Genomic DNA, 20,024 nt, shown 5'->3' on the forward strand with positions numbered 1-20,024 from the left:
TATGCTTTATGACTTGTAAATCAAAATTTTATAATCAATAAAGAAAGTTTTAAGGTATTTCTCAAAAACATAAAAGGTAGTGTTTGGCTTCTAAATGTGGGTCACTTTAGGAATCTTGTACATTGTATCTAGCTACACTTAATCCTGATGGAGCATAATTTTCTGAAATGTTTCAGGGATATCTATACTATTTTTAATTGGTATCATGAATGAAGAAACAAACAGAGTATTTGTCTCATTTTCAACCCTTTTTTTCCTTTGCGAAAGTATCATATGCCAAAAAATTGAGAATGTAGATAATAAAAAAGAAATATTTAAAATTACCTATATTCCTATCACTTAGTGATAAAATATTTCTTTAGTCATTTTACTTAAACTTTTATTTTAAAACATGTGACCATACTAAATAATATTTCATAGCTATCTTCTTTATTTAATGCATAGGAACATTTCTCCATCTCAATGTGAATCAGCATTAATGTTCAAACTCAGTTCTGGGTGTAAAGAACTCCACTGGAATGGATATACTGTAATTTACTTAATCTACTGTTAGACACTTAGGTTGTTTCTAAAATTTTGTTATTATTAACAAAGTTTCAGTGAACATCCCTATGATTAACCTATGTATACATCTTTTATTTCCTTAAGAAACATTTTTAAAACTAGAATTATTGCTGAAAAGTGTATCGTATTAAGGTTTTTGCTACATAATGCTAGAATGTCTTTTTAAAAATTAAGCCACTTTGTGCTTCTGCAAATAATAGTATTGATGTACCCGTTTTTCTCTTAAGCTAAGTTGATCTGTCTTTTTAATTCTTAGCAGAGACTGGAATGTTGTAATTCAAGGTTAATTGTACAAAGATTAACTTCTTCCCTCATTCCTTTCAGAAGGAACCCCTTACCTAGAATCTGGCATCAGCCTCTTCTCTGATGACCCCAAATCTGATTCTTCTGAAGACAAAGCCCCAGAATCTGCCACAAATCCATCTGTTGCTCATGCTGCTAATATTGCTGGGTATAATGTGAGAGAAGAAAATGTGAGCATAAAGAAGCCAGAAGTGATATCTTTAACAGAAAGCATTAACAAAAAAATATCCATGGTGGCATCAGGCTTGACCCCAAAAGAATTTGTGAGTGTTTCTATATGATCTCCCTAATGACTGAGACTCATAACGTATTGCAAATAGTTTCATGTAGGTACTGCAATGTATAACCTATAGGAAAAAAATCTAAGAAACAAGTACAATATTATGAAGTTTAATTTCCATTACTAAATTTCTGAAAATTTGGATCTAGATAAAGCTATAGCATGGATTGTTTTGTATGTATTTATTTATTTTTTTTTTTTTTGAGAGAGGGAGGAAAGGAAGGAAAGACAGAGAAGGAAGGAAGGATGGAAGGAAGGAAGGGAGGAAGAAAGGGAAACATTTTTAAACATTTTCTTGTTTTATTATATTTTGTTTGTTTGTTTGTTTTTTACATGGGCTGGGGCCGGGAATCGAACCGGGGTCCTCCGGCACGGCAGGCAAGCACTCTTGCCCGCTGAGCCACCGCGGCCCGCCCTGTATGTATTTATTTAAGAAAATAATTATTAGATGTTAGCAGTAAAGCTATAGTTTGGGGTATGATATAGACCTTTTGAATTTTAATTAGAATTTTCTTTGTATCTAAAAAAGCTAATAAACTCTACTCCCCAGAGAGCATCTTTTTGTCCCCTTGATTTGCATCTGAGTGAACTTACCACCATGATAAATGAAACCCAGCCTGGTTCCAAGCATATAGTCAGAAAGTGGCATTTTTCTAGTATTTATTTGCCTTTATCTTGGCTTGTAACACAGTTATTCAATCACCTGCTTTGTAATTTCTGCCCTGTAAGACTCCTTGCTATTAGGATTTTGGCATCTCCTTGGGTCCCTCATGCCAGGTATATACCACTGACACCTTGCCTCTGCTTGGGCTGGGAGTGTAGATTTCAGACATCCTGGGACATTTACCTCCCCTGTGATTAGTCATCGTTGAAATCACTTCATAATGAAATAATTTAATAAATATTTCTTTAAAACCATGACACCCAGAACATCAAATGGATTTCAGTATTAAGTGACATTTATTGCATGCTGAGAGATGACTATCTTTTATGAAATATCCTTCCTAGGATGAGAACCATTTCTCATCTTAATTTCTCCAGAGGTAGTGACTCAGCATAACATTCTGTATGTGCCCACTACTAAAATGGCAGCATAAGCTGTGTCTGCTCTGGTAGGTATAATGACTAAATTCAAGATGATTGCTGCTGAAATTCTCATGTTATAAGCATATGCCAGAAGCAACTATATGCTTTGAAAAATCATACCTGTGTCTGTTTATATTGCTCTTGATCACTTGTCTACATGTCTAGAACTCCCATTTTATTCATTAAAAATTAGCATTGCTTATTTCCTTGTTTTGAGAGTTCAGCTTTTCAGAAATGGTTGAAATTGTCTAGTCTTCCTTGCCATGGACAATTCTGAGTTGCATATTAGACTACAAGTGGCTTGGGTACATGTTGTCTTTAAAAAGCAAAGAGGAAAACTTTAGCACCCTATTCAGACTTGCTGAAGTGTAGTAAATTTATGATGAATGCTGCTGACTGTATTACACACGATTAATTTTGCATCCCGTATTAAGATGATCTTTTCAGCAGTTGCAGTTGCTTTTCTAAATGAATACTGTTTCAAGGCTGGGGTTTCAGCAATTCATCAGTTCAGAATTGTTAATGATCCTGGCAGTGGGCAGTGGTAAAAGGGGGAGAGTGTCAGTAGTTCTCTAGCCTGCCTTTTTCTGTGCCTTGTGACAGTATGAAGTGAGACAACATGGAAGAAAGATAGCCTGACCTATATTGCAGTGTTTTGCAGCACATAAATATTGGTGTGGGTAGTGATGGCTAGTAAATGATGGCCCTTGATAAACAAAGTTATTTATGGAACAGTAGCAACCATTTAATTCAACAGGGTCTATAATGGTTCTGGTTAATTTCATTTACTGCCTGTTGATTTTTATTTATTTGATAGATAATGGCTAGTGGACTAGGTTTCTTTTGGGAAGAATATGAGCCCTTCTAATCCTTCTCCTTAAGAGAAAATTGATCATTTTTTCACTGACCTTTAGAAGCATCTTGTCTTGAGTATTTTGTAACTATCAGAGTTGAATCTTGGTTCTAAGCCACATGTACATAGCATAACTTTCTGATGGGCTAGTTACCTCTCAATTTATAAAATCTAGGCTGATAAATCTAAATTACAGTATTGTATGTTACTGTACAAAAGAACTGCCAGATTCAAATAATATCTGATAGCAAAGACAAAAGTAATATTATTTTGAATCATCAATTGTAATTCCATGTCTACTAGCATGAACTATTAGAATTTTTCTCTGATTTGTACATAATTTTTATTACATTAGTATTTATTTTAAGACTTCAGCCATGTTAGAATAAAATGGATATATACCTTTTCTGAGAAAGATGGAGAGTGAAAGCTAGGATAACTAATACTCTAGGCTGTATATTAGAGATAACTTATTATGATGCAATATTTTATTTGATTTTAGATGCTTGTACACAAGTTTGCCAGAAAACATCGCAGCATTTTAACTAATCTAATTACGGAAGAGACTACTCATGTCATTATGAAAACAGGTATGCCAAGAACCTTAACAAAATATGTTGCATCTGCTGCATAAAACTGGATGAAGAAATTTTAAGCATTGCATGGATGAGAGTCTCTCAGTAGACAATCAATTATTAAACTTCCTACATACCCATCCCTCCCCACCACCTTTTGTTTTGGGTTAAAATTTGAAGGGGGGTGTGCCAAAAAGAGAACCACTTCTTCCAGTCTATCTTGCCTAGACTACACTGAGGTGAAGGGCTTTCTGGTGAGGCAGAACCCAAGTTCTGGAGGAACCAGGAAAATGAGGCAAAGAGGATCTGCTGGTTTCAAAGGATGTATGTACCATTGAAAAGCCATGTTTTAATCAAAATCCCATTTTGTAAGGGCAGAATAATCCCTATTCAATACTGTATGTAATTAGATCATCTCCCTGGAGATGTAACCCAATCAAGAGTGGTTGTTAAGCTGGATTAGGGGAGATGTGTCTCTACCCATCTGGGTGGGTCTTGATTGGTTTACTTGGAGTCCTATAAAAGAGGAAACGTTTTAGAAAATGAAAGATTCAGAGAAAGCAGAGAAGAACGACATAGCTGTGAGAAGCAGAGAGCCCACAAGCCAGCAACCTTTAGAGATAAAGAAGGAAAACACCTCCTAGGGAGCTTCATGAAGCAGGAAGCCAGGAGAGAACGCTAGCAGATGACACCTTGCTCGCCATGTGCCCTTCCAGCCGAGAGAGAAACTGTGACTGTGTTTACCATGTGTCTTCTCACTTGAGAGAGAAACCCTAACTTCATTGGCCTTCTTGAACCAAGTTATCTTTCCCTGGAGGCCTTTGATTGGACATTTCTATAGACTTGTTGTAATTGGGACATTTTCTCAGCCTTAGAACTGTAATCTAGCAACTTATTAAATTCCCCTTTTTAAAAGCCATTCCGTTTCTGGTATATTGCATTCCGGCAGCTAGCATACTAGAACAGAGGGAGAAGATGCAGAAGCAAGTCATCACTCAAAATTTGGGTTGTTGGAGACCTTAGCTGCATGTAATACCAACTCTGAGTGTGATCCAGGGTTTTTCAAGAAACAAGTCCTGTCTTAGCTCTGAGATAGCCTAACATATGGAAAAGAAGGAAAGATGGGACATTTCATTTGTCCTATGTCTTCCTTCTTTTTAAATCTTAATTTTGAACTGTATAATAAAGAAGATCTCTGGGTGTTTTAGTTAACTGTAAATTAAATCTGAATAAACAATTCAGGCCTGCTAAGAAAAGTTCATTTAAAATTGAGCCTCATTATGGTAATTTTAAAACTTTAACTTATGTGTGGGACTAAAGCAAAAAATGTTTATTTGGTACACAATTTATATTTGACTAGTGCACTTCCTAATATACCTTATATGGACAGTTTAATTGAATACCATAAATACCTGGAACCTTGAATAGGGCATGAGATTTCATAGGTTTGTCCAGAATGATCCCTCGATAAATCCCAGAGTGATTTGAACAGTGAATAAAAAAGTATTTGCAAAGTCCCCTTGGGGGAATGGCAAGAAAGGGGGGAAATTCAACTTCCTCATTTGGAGAATTCCTGATATTCTCACAAGCACTGGGGACAACCAAATCAATAGGCTGAGCCCTAAATCTTAGGGTTTGTTCATATGAAACTTATCCCCATAAAGGATAGACTAAGCCTACTTAAAATTAGGCCTAGGTATCCCTTACCCCAGAGAACCTCTTTTCTTGCTCAGATGTGGCTTATCTCTCTCTCAGCCAACATAGCAAGTGAACTCACCATCCTCCCCCTCTCTATGTGGGACGTGACTCCCAGGGGTATAAACCTCCTTGGCAACATGGAAGAAATCCTAGAATGAGCTGAGACTCAGCATCAAGTGATTGAGGAAACGTTCTCAATTGAAAGGGGGAAGAGAGATATGAGACAAAATAAAGCATCAGTGGCTGAGAGATTTCAGAGTCGAGAGGTTATACTGGACGTTATTCTTACACATTTTATAAATATCCCCTCTTTAGTTTAGGGTATATTAGAGAGGCTAGAGGAAGTGCCGGAAACTAAAGAGCTGTGTTCCAGTAGCCAAGTTTCTTAAAGATGAATGTATAATGATACAGCTTTTGCATTGTGACTATGCGATTGTGAAAACCCTGTCTCTAATGCTCCTTTTACTTATGAAATTGACAGATGAGTAAAAAATATGGATTAAAAATAAATAATAGGGGGAACAAATGTTACAAATAAATTGAGTAGATTGAAATACTAGTGAACAATGAAAGGATGTGGTAAGGAGTACAGAAAAAAAATAGGGGGAACAAAGGTTAAAATATATTGAGTAGATGGAAATACTAGTGGTCAATGAGAGGGAGGGGTAAGGGGTATGATATGTGTGAACTTTTTTTCTTTTTATTTCTTTTTCTGGAATGATGCAAATGTTCTAAAAAATGATCATGGTGATGAATATACAATTATATGATGATATTGTGAGCCACTGATTGTACACCATACATGGAATGTTTGTATGTTAAGAATGTTCATGTTTATATGTTGTTTTGGTTTATACCAAATATACAAAATATACAAAATTTGGTTTATACCAAATATACAAAATAATATTTTTTTAAAAATTGAGCCTCATTAACACAAATCTGATGTCTGAAGCAAGTAAAGTAATTATCCCAACCCGCACAGTATTCTTCACTGGAACAACTCTGCCTGGAAGATTATGTGCTCTGTTCTGGGCTTCCTGCTGTTTTTTTTTAAGACAGTCAGTGACACACTGGAAAATCATCCACAGGTAGATGATAAGAATTGAGAAAAGGAATTCAAAATAATTTCACTTGAAGAACAGATGAAGGGGGCGGGCCACGGTGGCTCAGCAGGCAAGAATGCTTGCCTGCCATGCCAGAGGACCTGGGTTCAATTCCCGGTGCCTGCCCATGTAAAAAAGAAAAAAAAGAACAGATGAAGGAATGAGAAGACTTAAGGGAACAAGACAGTTATCTTTAAATATCTAAAGAACTGTTATCTGGAAAAAGGAGTTAGACTAACTTATGAGGCTCCAAAAAGCAGAACAAAGACCAGTGGATGGAAGATGCAAGGAATGCAGATTGTGACTCAACTCTTAAAACCTTTCTAACAGAATTAATTCTCTGGAAATATAATGGCTCACTCCCGGATGTTTTCTGTTCACATAATTACAAGTACTTGAGCAGAGGATCCAAATCCCTTAGCAGGAACACATTGCCTTATGTGAAATTGTACCTCTATATGGGGTCAGAGGGTAGTGCTCACTTGAACCAGGTATCAGAACAAGTTACCACAAATTAAGTACTGTTTAAGACACAAAGGTCATTCAATTTAATTGTATCTTGAACCATAGGTTCGGATCAAAGCTGATGAAAGATGAAAAGAAAATTTTAAAATGCAAATTTACTCTGAAGTTGTTAAGTTTTTAACCTCAAAGGCGATATGACATTTGCTAGTTTTGAAATAAAAGTGAGCTGAAATTTCTGAGTATAAAACATATTATTAAATCAGCTTTCACAGCAGTTAAACAAAAAGCTTTAAAAATTAAAATGTGAAGAATTCTATGAAGGAAAATGGCTGCTGCTACTACTGGCAGGTGGCCTGCTGTGTTTAGGATTTAGTTAAATGGATTTCTCCTTTTCAAAAAAAGTGTTCTTTCCCCCAATTGCTTAGTTCTTCAAATGGGCCTTTGAAACAGTAGGAAATAAACAGAAGTGGTTCTTAAGTTATTGCTTTCTGAAGAACTTATGTAGAAAAGGGAAAAGCTAAGAAAATATTCTATATTTGCCTGTCCCTCAGGGAAATACTTAGGGGTTGGAATGCCCCAGATAGAAGTTCTGGGGGTGAAAATTTGTCACTTAAATGACATTTAAAGTTTTATATGTCAATAATACTGTTTTCTTCTTTCACATATTACCATCCAGTAAGATAGATCTTCTCCATCCACACATATCAGCACAAACGTTGTGGGTAATGCTTTGAACACGATGACAGAGATCTTTAACTAGATTTGGTATCTAGAAGATAAGGCAGACATTTCCTCTGGTTTTAAGTTCATGTCAGCCTTTTCCAGGCTTACAAAGAGCCACACCTAGTGGTTATAATTAAGAGTGCTTCCAGCCTCTGATTCTGTCACTACAGGTGATGGAATCATCTATCCAGATTGATCTCAAGTGTGATAAGAACCTAGGGTTCTTTAGCTTCTTATGGCAGCACTTTCTGATTTTGTTTCTGACTTCTAATCCTTCATATGTTTTTCACCCTCCAGATGCTGAGTTTGTGTGTGAACGGACACTGAAATATTTTCTGGGAATTGCAGGAGGAAAATGGGTAGTTAGTTATTTCTGTAAGTACAAAATAATTTCTCCCCTCCTCCCTTTAGCACTTCAGAATTGAATTTTTACACCTAATATTTTAACATAAGGTTTCTGCTGATGCTGAAACCGCATTACCAAAAGGTCTTTAATGGTAACACTAAACTGGCTTTATCTTTATTGCATATCACTATGTTCAGATAAGCTGGTGATGCTGGGAAAAATGGATTTATTTTCATAACTAATAGGACCTAATCTGCTTCTAGCAATATTAGAATGTGAACCTAGGGATTTATTTAATAGTGAGCAAAAATTCATGTGCAGCAAGCATGATGTAATGTTTAAGTTAACCATTGTATCTCCAGAAAGAAATCTGCCACAAACCTTACAAAGGAGCTGTGACTTTATAGGGAGACATCTACTTTGTTATTGCTCTGATTCTCTAATGTGAATCACGAACTGTCTGACTCCATGAAGAAAGTGTGTTCTACTGTAGATGACTTGTCTTTCTGCAATCTCTTTAGGGGTGACCCAGTCTATTAAAGAAAGAAAGATGCTGGATGAGGTAGGTACTTGATGCTATAAACTTGTCAGAGAGGCTTGGTGCCATTGAGTCAGATAGTCGAAAATTTATCTGCTTCCTTCCCTTCATCAATACATCACTTTCTACAAATTTTCCTTTATCATGGAGATCATCAGAAGTTATGAAAGCAAACCAGGAAATCCTGTGTCTTCACTTGTTTGTTCTAGGTTTCAACAAAACAGTCCTGTACTTGGGGGGAGGAAAAGGAATTTATAAAGCATAAAAAAAGGTTCATAGGGACAAGAAACAGGCCCCCCTGAATCGTACATACATACACCATTGTGGAAAATTGGATGTTCATTGTCGTTGAAGAAAAAGCCTTCATATTAATATACAAATGTATCTGTTTACAAATGTATCCGTTTAGAATTGAGTCCTTCAAAGAAATATTGATCTTTGTGATACTGGGAACAGTGAGAGGTAAATAATACAGAGTGGAGGAGAAAGAACAATTTTAGAACAGAACCATCTAGCCATCTAAGTGCTGCCGGTGACAGATCAGGCAAAAAAAAATTAGCGAAAGTAGTTTAAACTATTAATCATTGTTCAATATGTTTATAATAAATGCATTTTTGTGGTTTTAAATTTCATTTAGTGACTATTTATTGGGAGCCTATTATGTGCTAGGCACTAGGAATACAGCAATAAACAAGACTGACCAGGTCCCTGCTCCCAAGGGGTTCATGTTACTGTGAGGAGATACAGAGTAAATAAAGATGAATTTAAGATAGCAATAAATGTGATGATGAAATATACTAAACAATGGCTGGCAATTGGCTTGGGATGGCAGTTGGCTACTTTTGTTAAGTTGGCCAGGGAGGGCCTTTCTGAAGAGGTTGAATTGAGACCTAAATAATAAGAAAGAATTAGCCTTGAAAAATGTAGGGAATAAATTATATACAGAGAACAGCAAACATAAAAGTCTTGAAGTGGGAATGAGCTCAGTTTATTAAAAAAAAAAAAAAGGCCAGTATAGCTGGAGTGTAGTAATTGGTGAAATGTGCATAGGGGATGAGGATTAAAAAAGAGGTAAGAGTCATAAACAAGGCCCATATCAGATAGGATTTGGTATAAGACATGGTAAGGAATTTGAATTTTATTCTAAGGAGAACTGGAGGCATGAGATGGTAAGAAGTTGATTTTTGAGTTTGTTTAGCTCCAAACTAATGTATTAAATTTGAAGGATGAGGTAGAGAGGAATCAAGGGCTACTCTTAGGTATTTGGCCTGAACAACAGGGTGGATGTTAAGTATTAAATTAACAAGGAATTAGAATTGGGGGAGGCACATTATAGGATGGGAAGAGTAGGGGTAAAATCAAGAGCTCTGTTTCAAATACGTTAATTATGAGGTTTATGTTAGACATCCCAGGGGGAGATTAGGAAGATTAGGGAGACGTCTTCAAATAGATGACAAATTTATCACTGGACTTTTATAGTCTAGTAACAAGAACATGTTAAGTGTTCTTTCCCCTAATAACAGCATGTGTTTTTACTCATGTCTTTATTTTTCTTGGTAATACTCAGCAACAGATGTGGTCTCCCCTACAACCTTAGTTTTCAGTCAGATGTGTTCCTAAGCATCTTACCCAGATTTCTCCCACAAACTCTAACCGATCCAATCCCATGAGATTCTTTATTTCCTCATCTTTGACCAATCAAAATTAGTGATTATGAAACCCTTCTAACTTTCTACAGTGTATTAAATGTATGTTGTGTCATTTTGATTTCATTAACTAATGTAAATCTCATATGAACTCTCATATGTAATACACAATTAATTTAAGAGATTGGAAATTCTTCAAGTTATCATTATAACAGCCCAGTATTAGTAGTTTAATCTAAATGCTAAGTGAATGTTTTGATAGAGGGTGGATGTTGAAAATGGAAGTACATTAAGTCTCAGTGAAGTGAAAAGCCAGTTGTTAGTATCTGCCCACAAAGATTTGCTTCAGTGAATTGACTTCAGCAGCTGAGATGCTGGTCATTTCATGCGGTCCACCAAAAAGAATGAATTGGGTTGGGCATGGGGAGTGTCAAAACTCTGGCCACTGATACTGAACTCCTTAAATAGTACGTCTGTTCTGCTTCCATTGAAGTAGCTTCTCTTTCTTTGATCCTTGTGGTTTGTGGCTTGGTTTCTTTCAGCATGATTTTGAAGTCAAAGGAGATGTTGTCAATGGACGAAACCACCAAGGTCCAAAGCGTGCAAGAGAATCCCAGGACAGAAAGGTAGCCCCCTCCATGATGACAAAAACCCACCCCCACCCCTCTGTGGTTTAACCCCCTTCATGGATATGGTCTCACTAATCTTGTAAGGCTTATTTATATAAGGCTAGAGCAGTAACTAGATGCTTGCACATGGGTTCTTTTTTACTTTTCCCAGTCCAACAAGGCAAACAAGTATTATCTCCATTTTGGAGTTCAGTCTGGGGTTCAAATTTCAGCTGATAAGTGGCAGAGCTGGGGGCCACAGTGGCTCAGCAGGCAAGAATGCTTGCCTGCCATGCCAGAGGACCCGGGTTCGATTCCCAGTGCCTGCCCATGTAAAAAAATAAAATAAAATAATGGATGATTTCAATGTTTAATAAAAAAAAGAATAAAAATAAAAAGAAAAAAAAATTAAGGAAAAAAAAGAAAAAAAAAGTGGCCGAGCTGGGATTTGAATCAGATTTGAATCTAAAGCTTGTTCTTCCCATCTTACCATGGTATCGTCTTCTAAAGCAATATTGTAAGTGCCATGTATACCCTTCATGGCATATATATATATATATATATATACACACACACACATATACACAGTGCTGTCTGTGGGGACATAGAAGAGATAATAATTAATAATAGCTAACATTTATACAATGTTTACAAATATACCAAGGACTCTCTAAACACCTGGCCATATTTTAACTAATTAACGATTTTACAACTCTATGAGGTAGATACAGATACTGGGTTATGTCTATTTTACAGATGAGGAAATTGAGGCTCAGAGAGATTGAGTTAGTTGTCCAAGGTCATATAGCTAGTGAGAGAAGGAAATAGAACTTGAAAATAGACTGCCTAGTTCCAGAGCCCAAGCTCTTAATACCTTAGTTTCTTGGAAAGTAATAGAAGGCTTCACAGAGGAGAGGAAATAGTAGCTTATTCATTTATACTGTGCAAATGACAGGCTAGAGGCCCTGGAAGACCCAATGATTTTTACCAGAAAATGTAACTTTTGCCAGATTATGTAGCCAGACTATGCCCAGGCAAGATTTCACACCTGCTCTTCAGGCCTGAGAGGGTTGCTTTCTCCCTGTCACTGAGTGCTTGTTCCCAATTTGCATTTCTTCCTTTTTAAGTGGGTACCTCTGGGCATTTCAGAATATCCCCATACAGAGCACCTTCTGTCCCTTTACAGAAACTTGAGAGGGAACCAGTAGAAATTACTTTGGTTGATGATCACAAATCTAGCCCTGGAGTGCCGAACCCTAATGGTCAGCTCCCTCATCCTCTGAGCCTATCAAGTAACTGTTCCAGATGACAAGAAAAGCTGTTGGTCCTACTTCTACTTCTGTCGCATCCCAGGAGAGCTCCTTGTGAGCCGGTTATTTGTTCTTTACCCCACAGTACGCAAGACAGAATTAGCAACAGATTCTTCTCTCCTTCAGAGAAAATTCCAGTGCTTTGTATTTTTTCCTGCATTTAGGACAGCAATGATGGAAAGTACCTGGTCAAAGTAATATCATTCTGATACTAAATGGCACCATTATATTTTTATTTGGAAGAGAAATGTGTTTATAGAGGTGAAATTTCAAATTTCTTATCTCATTACTAGACATCCTCATCCATGAGTGTCAGCCTGGATGTAAAAGCTCCTAATCTTTTATACTTTTCATGGCAACATGTGGTTCCAGCTGGGTGCCTGGGGAGAACTACTAGCATTATGATCATCTAGGTTCTGTCAGCAGATTGGCGTGCAGGTAGTTAGAATGGCACAGATGAAGTTTATACTTAAAACACAGACTTATTTCTCTTGCTGTAGGTTGAAATATAAGTGTGTAGGGGGAGGGAGGTCATTTCCTAAAAGGTCATCCCTTTTTGTTTTTAGCTTCTCAATTTTTTCTACCCTGGTCTCTCTCTTTTGATGCTAGGTGGGCTCTAGGCCTGGGCAATTTTTATTTATTTATTTATTTTTAGTGTAATGGGGAAGAAGGAATAGGGTCAAGAAATGAGGATTAGCCAAAATGATACATAAAAAGGTTAGTATAAACCCTCCCAGCTGACATAAATTTAGGTTTCTTTCAAATGACACCTAAGAAATTTCCTTAGAATCTCTGCCAATGTGTGAATACCATATTACACTCTCGGATATAGTAGCCACAAGCTCACATGGGGCTATTTAAATTTAAATTTTACATAATTAAAATTAAATAAAACGTGAAATGCCATCCTCAATCACCCTAGGCACTTTTCTAGTGCTTAATAGCCATATGTGGCTCACGGCTACTGTCTTAGCACAGATATAGAACACTTCTATCATCCCAGAATATTCATTTGGACAATACTGAGCACTATAAATGGAAGACACCCTAAGGAGGTACATTGTGATCTGTGTCTTCTGGAAACAAGCAGCCACACTAGCTCAATAAGGAGAGGCAAACCAGATTTAAAATGACCATTCTCAGAACAGTGTGAAGGAAGGAACAAATGTTCATGGAGTAGAAGAAAGTTGGAGAAGAAAAGAAGCATGATGGCATAAAATAAACAAACCCCTCCACTGATTGGGGACATGGCTAGTATTTAGGTACCAAACATGGATAAATATCAAACTTCAGCCAATAGCTTTAAATTTCTTACCTCCATCCAAGCCTTTTCTTAAACATAAAGGACCAATTTTTTTTTCTTCTCATCTCTAATAAGCAGTGAAATCACTTGCAAGGCTCGTCAGGAAGGAGCCTAGGCCTGATTAGTGACAAGGTGAGATGCTTAGCCCTTGAATGACAAAGAATGACTGTAGACTGTAGATCAACTACATGCATACTTCAAAAACAGTCTTCTGAAAAAAAAACAAAACCAAAAAACACTCTTCTGAAATCCATCAGTGTTCTGGACATTGGACTGATTCTCTCTGAAAAGTAGCAGCAGAAATTGTCCGGTGATAAAAGATCTTCCTTTCTGAGAGTCTCTTTATATTATTTGTTTGTTTTAACCCCTTACACCTTTATAACTAGTATTTCTTTTCTCCATCCTTCTTTTTCTCTCTCTGCATCTCTCTCCTCTCCCAGATCTTCAGGGGCTTAGAAATCTGTTGCTATGGACCCTTTACCAACATGCCTACAGGTAAGAGACTGGAAGAAGTATGAAGTCCCAGCACCAGCCTTTCTCTAACAGAGAGGACTGTGACAGGAAATAGCACCTAGTGGGGTTCCTCAGATTAGTGAGATGTTATTAAAGTTATTCTGTTTCTTTACTATTCTCCAGAAGGGAAAAAACCTACCTAAATTTTATCATATAGCAAAACTCCCTTTCTCAAAAACAAATAGGCCAGGAAGAGTTAGGATCTAGGATACAGTGTGTTCTATGGTAGAGCTCCTATTACTGCCCATTTAATCTGAGAAAAGGGGAAATAATAATTTAGGGAGAAGATATCTTTGTGTTTGTAAACGTCAAGAAAGAGTTCTGATTTTCCTAAACCATCTTTATTTTATACAGAGAAGAAAGCAGCTGCATAAGCCCTCTGGACCTGGGGCCCCACAAAAGCCCTGAGCAGGAAAGGATTCTTGATGAACATTTTCTAATTAAATTTGACAGTGAATGTAATGTTATGTTTGGGACTGCTGTGGAGCTCAACTCTGGAGTTGTGCGGCACTGAGGCCCTGGTGTCTATACAGATGTTGTTTGTTCTTTTCAAAACAAAAGATACCTGCATTTGCCTCTGATGCCTCTACTTCTGCCCAGGCACTCAGGTCTTCTTACTTTTCAACAGAAGCCTTACCACTCTGGTCAAGAGAGTCTGGCAAAGTAATTTTGCTTCTGTCTTCTTTATTCGTTATTTTTATGAAATTTCCAAGAGCCCACTCAAGGATTTCTCAGTGTTTTTGTTAAGACCCGTTACTTTAGGAGGTATCATTCTGGGGGGAATGAACGGACCTTAAGTTCACTTAGATAAATAGGAACATCTCAGCAATCTCCAGAAATGGGCTCACAGAAAAGAATAATATATGTGGGTACCTTGACAAGTACACCCAGAGATGCCCAGAAGGCACCCATTGGTGCCTCCCTGCAGTATCTTCTGACTGTTACTCCCCTAGTATACTGTTTCCAGCTCAGCATGTAGCCTTTCCCTACTAATCTGCTGAGTCTCTGCCCAGGATAACGTTTATTTTTTTGACTGGATGAATTATCTTTCCACTTCTTGACATTTACAGTAATTACTACCAAGTATGGTGTTTTCAGTGGCCGTGATTATCAATTACCAACACAGAGTTAGGAGGGAAGGATGGCAGGTGGGTATTTTTCCCAGTGTCATAGCCAGCAATTTAGCAATTTAATGGAAATTGGAGCTTAGATTTTTTTCTTTAAAAGTGTTTTATTTGAGAGACTGTCAAACCTGATCTGTGAAGGGTCCTTATCAGGACTGATATCCACAGTAGGTAGCATATCAATAGCAAATTGACTAGTATGGATTATAGTTTAAAGCTCTTCTGTCCCTTTAGATCAGAAGGGATGGGGACTTTCCCACTAAGAAATCTTGGTATAAGACTTCATCTACAGGAGTATGGAGTAAAGGGCCCAGATTAACTAGACAGATTACTGTGGTGATTTTAAGTCTAAATGTCTTGTTTAGATCAACTGGAGTGGATGGTACAGCTTTGTGGGGCTTCCGTAGTGAAGGACCCTTCATCATTCACCCTTAACGCAGTAAGTATTTGGTTTCTTGTCAGAGGGAAAGGACACAATATTCTCTCCTGTGATTGAGCAAGGCTGATACCTTTTGGTCCTTGTGAACCTCCCCTAATGTTGCCTCACTTCACTCCAAGCCTTCTCTGATCATGTCCCTGGGGCAGAGAACTATCTGTAAGGAATGAGTAAGGACTTGGGAGCTGTTAGTATTTAATATACTAAGGGCAGGCTCTTTCCATCTAACCTTTCCTTTTTGCCATGTCCTTTCTGCCTCTAGAGTAGTCTGCCTCAGCAAACTATCAAGAAATAGTGAAGAACGGTTTGGCAGTTCCTTAAAAAGTTAGCATAGAATTCCCATATGGCCCAGCAATTTTACTTCTATGTAAATACCCAAAAGAATTGAAAACAGGAACTCAGACAGATACTTGTACACCAGTGTTCATAACAGCATTATTCAAAATAGTCAAAAGATGGAAACAACCTAAGCATCCAAAACAAATGAATGAGTAAAGAAAATGTGGTATGTCCACACAATGGAAGATTATACAATTATTTAAAAAGATTATAGTTCCAATACATGCTACAACTGGATGAATCTTGAAAACATTATGCTAAGTGAAATAAGCCAAATACAAAGGATACATATTGTATGATTCTACTTATTTGAAATATCTGGAAGAGGCAAGTTCATACAAAGATTAGAGGTTACAGGGTCTGGGAGGAGGGGAGAATGGAAAGTTATTGCTTAATGGGTTCAGAGTTTCTGTCTGGAGTGATGAAAAAGTTCTGGAAACAGATAGTAGTAATGGTTGCACAACATTGTGAATGTGCTTAATGCCACTGAATTGTATACTTAAAAATGATTAAAATTGTAAATTTTATATCAAGTATATTTTACCACAATAAACAAAACTTAAAAGAAATGGTGACATGACTGTTGCAAAAGTACTTCTCTGACACCCAGTTCTGTTTCTTCCCTGGGGATGCAGGGTACTCACCCAATTGTGGTCGTGCAACCGGATGCATGGACAGAGGACAGCAGCTTACATGGTAAGGTGCTTTTAAGTGCCTATGTCATACGGGGTCTGTTGGATCAGTTTGGTTCACCAGAGGTTACCCAATGCTTGATTAGCATATTTCTTAGCAAATTCTAGGTGCTCAATAAATATTTGCCAAATGAAGGAATGGCTAAAACATCTTAAAAACTTTTTGTTGTTTGTTTTGTATTAAAAAGTAATGCATGTGGGGAAAAAAAAGTAACTCATGGGGGTGCAAGTGTAGTTCAGTGGTAGAATTCTCGTGTGCCATGCAGGAGACCCGGGTTTGATTCCTGGCCCATGTACTTCCCCCCAAAACAAACAAACAAACAAACAAGCAAACAAATAAACAACAACCAAAAAAAAAACCAGAAATGCAATAAATGGTGCTGCAATAACAGGGTACTCACATGGAAAAAGAATGAAATGTGACCCCCATCATACAGCATACAAAAGAGGGGGAAAAAAGTAATGCGTGAACTATTTCTATTTGAGTGATGGTTAAAATATGAATGTTAGTCACAGAAAATATAAGCCAGCACAAAAATAATAAAATAATCCCAGTAATCACACTACTTGGAAATGAACACTATAAAATCCTTCTAAGCATGTTTATGTGTGTGTGTGTGTACACACATGTATTATACACAAATGGGATCGTGTTCATCATGCCATTTTGCTTTTTCACTTAAGATATGGCAAACCTTTTTCCACATCATTAACTTTCAGTGCTGTTTTGCTCTCTTTGGTGGTTTTTCCCTTAACAGATTGAATCTCATGTTTAAAAAATTGCCAGAGGCTATGGGCTTTCACCAGCAGCCAATCCTCAGGCTTCTGTGTAAGGTCCTATGTCCTGAAGCATTGCTCAAAATCAACAATTTTGCTCTGACCTAATTAACCCTAAGAACTCATATAACAGGTCCTGACAAGTAAACTGACAAGCCTGGTCTGGGAGAATGTGAATTGATACTAATCTCTGCTTGTGTTTTCTATCCCCAGCAATTGGACAGGTGTGTGATGTGCCTATGGTGACTCGAGAGTGGGTGTTGGACAGCGTAGCCCTCTGCCAGCGCCAGGAGCTGGACACTTACCTGATACCCCACGATCTCCTATAGTTGTTGCTAATTCCAACCAGCCAAGTGTATAGAGCCTTCCTCCACAGGACTCTGCGAATGAGCTTAAGGAATGGCCTTTCCAGGCCTTTCCAGGCCCCTGGAGCTCCTCTCACTCTTTAGTCCCTCCTCAGTCCCAGTACTATATATTTTATGCACATCAGCCTGAAATGAACTTCTGCCTATTTGCAGTTCCCTTAAAATTTTTCTGCTTCACATCTCCCTTTGAAATCTGCCATGAGCACAAAATTGTAGTTATTTTTCACCTGAAAAGAATTTAAAACCATTTAAACTCCACCAATTGAGCAAGATGCTGATTCATTATTTATCAGTTCTGGTACTATGTCTGTTGGGAAACAAGAGTCGGCGTAGGTCTAAAAGCACAGAATAGCTTCACCTCTAGAGAATAGCTGGCCTTCTTGGCTTGTTTCTCTGGAACCTTTGCACATAAAAGGCCCGGAATCAGACCTTTCAATAGAAGAAGAGCATTTGGGGATCTGTGACATGGCTTAAAATCAGCACAGCCCTCAAGCAGCTCTCAAAAATTGGAAAGGATTCAGAGCAGGTAGTAGATGTGAACATGAAACATGATTTTTAGTTACAGGACAGGGGAGTCATGCTAAAGCCCTAATCTCTAAAAATCTGGGCTATAGTTGCTTGATTCTAAAGAACCTCCTAGCATTGATGTGCTCTGAAACAGCAGAATCCTTTCAAGACCTATGCCCAAAGAGAATCTTCTAATTCCGCATTAGTAATAAATAAAATGTTTATTGTGATAGCTCTGATGTATTCCCATTCCTTATAAAAATATAAGGTCTCTGATATGAATATTTCATGTTTGAAAAAAAAGGACAGATCCCACCAGGAAAGGAGCTGTTGCTTTCCTTGAGGTATTTTTTTTCCCTTTTGTTCCCTGTTGCTGAATCGTTCAGCTTCATAAATAATTTTGCTTGCTGAAGGAGAAGAAAGTGTTTTTCATAAACTCATTATCCAGGACTGTTTATAGCTTGTTGTAAGGACTAGGTCTTCCCTAGCCCCCCAGTATGTCAGGGCAATGCAGACTTAATTGTACAAAATATGTTTGTAAATGTTGTGCTGTTTACCTGCAAATAAACTTGGTAGCAAACCCTTCCACCGAATATTACTGCTTTTGAGACTTATGCCTGCAGACTTTCTCAGTTTTTTCACTGTACTTCGGTTTCTGAGGCTGTGAAATGGGGATAACAATAGTACCTCCCTCCTAGAATTATTTAGTTGGCTTAAATGGTTACCTATTGGGTTAGTTTTCTATTGCTACCATAACATTCTTATAAATTTAGTGGCTTAAGGCAACACCCATTTATTATCTCACAATTCTGTCAGTCAGAAGTCCCGGTTGGCTTGGCTGTTTTCTTTGTTTACAGTTTCACAAGGCTGAAATCGAGATGTCAGCAAGGCTCCATTCCTTTCTAGAGACTGGGGATGAATCCACTTCCAAGCTTATTCAGGTTGTTGGGCAAATTTAGTTCCTTGAAGTTATAGAACTAAGATCGCCATTTTCTTATCGGTTAGAGTTCTCAGTTTCTAGAGGCTCCCTATATTCTTTGTCTCACGGTCCCCCTACATCCATCTCAAAGCCTGCAACAATGGGTCAAGTCTTTGTCATGCTTTGAATCTCCTTTTCTGTCTCATTTCTCCAACTGCTGCATTGCTCTTACCAGATAAATTTTTCTTCTTTGGGGGCTCAAATAATTAGATTGGACCCACTGGATAATCTGAAGTAATCTCCCTGCCTTAAAGTCCATAACTTTAATCACAGTTTCAAAGTCCCTTCACAGCAGTGCCTAGATTAGTATTTGAATAACCAGGGGACAGGATTCTAGGGGAATAGAAGGGAGGGATGGTAGACATCTTTAGAGTTCTGCCCACTACTCCTATTTAGCAGACTTAACTTGCAGATGACACTGTATCATCGTTGCGTGATTCTCACACTGTACTAAGATTGGAATCCTCTTTGAGGCAAAGAGAATGAAACCATCACACAAAACTGCCATATTTGCAAGGAGGGTGGTGATGGGGCTGAGAGAAGAGTAGAGAAAATGGAACTGATGGTCATTACATCTTTATCTCACTTACTCTTCATTACAGCCCTATGAAGTGGGTATTCACCTCGTTTGAAAAACGAGGTTTGTATGTTTAGTACAAGTGTTTGTACATTTAGTAAATCATTTACTTTTCCGCTTCCATCATTCACCTTTATAATTCCATCAGGCTCAAGCCCTAGGGCTGAAGGCACTAGTTTAACCTCAAAGAAATTTTGGGAGAGGAGTTGGTTATGAAGACAGCCAGCACTTTTTGCATCCCCTTTATGGGCCATGGTGCAAGGCAGTAGAAGATTCCTTCCTTCAAGTGGCAGCTCTGCCTGGGAGAGCAG

The 20,024-nt window shown here is 37.7% G+C and overlaps 1 protein-coding gene across 8 annotated transcripts in view; it reads left to right on the forward strand.

The window, feature by feature from the left end:
- BRCA1 (BRCA1 DNA repair associated) overlaps positions 1-18,745 on the forward strand; it is a 71,834-nt gene extending 53,089 nt beyond the window's left edge. For all 8 annotated transcript variants that reach the window (XM_077164254.1, XM_077164253.1, XM_077164255.1 and 5 more), the window contains 9 exons: positions 889-1,130; positions 3,589-3,676; positions 7,951-8,028; positions 8,521-8,561; positions 10,726-10,809; positions 13,845-13,899; positions 15,407-15,480; positions 16,452-16,512; positions 17,499-18,745. In XM_077164254.1, coding sequence (XP_077020369.1) covers positions 889-1,130; positions 3,589-3,676; positions 7,951-8,028; positions 8,521-8,561; positions 10,726-10,809; positions 13,845-13,899; positions 15,407-15,480; positions 16,452-16,512; positions 17,499-17,614 — 839 coding nt within the window. In that variant the 3' untranslated portion in view covers positions 17,615-18,745. The remainder of the gene's footprint in view (positions 1-888; positions 1,131-3,588; positions 3,677-7,950; positions 8,029-8,520; positions 8,562-10,725; positions 10,810-13,844; positions 13,900-15,406; positions 15,481-16,451; positions 16,513-17,498) is intronic.
- The last annotated feature ends 1,279 nt before the right edge of the window (positions 18,746-20,024 follow it).

The sequence above is a fragment of the Tamandua tetradactyla genome, chromosome 6 (assembly GCF_023851605.1).
Source record: "Tamandua tetradactyla isolate mTamTet1 chromosome 6, mTamTet1.pri, whole genome shotgun sequence".
Lineage (NCBI taxonomy): Eukaryota > Metazoa > Chordata > Mammalia > Pilosa > Myrmecophagidae > Tamandua > Tamandua tetradactyla.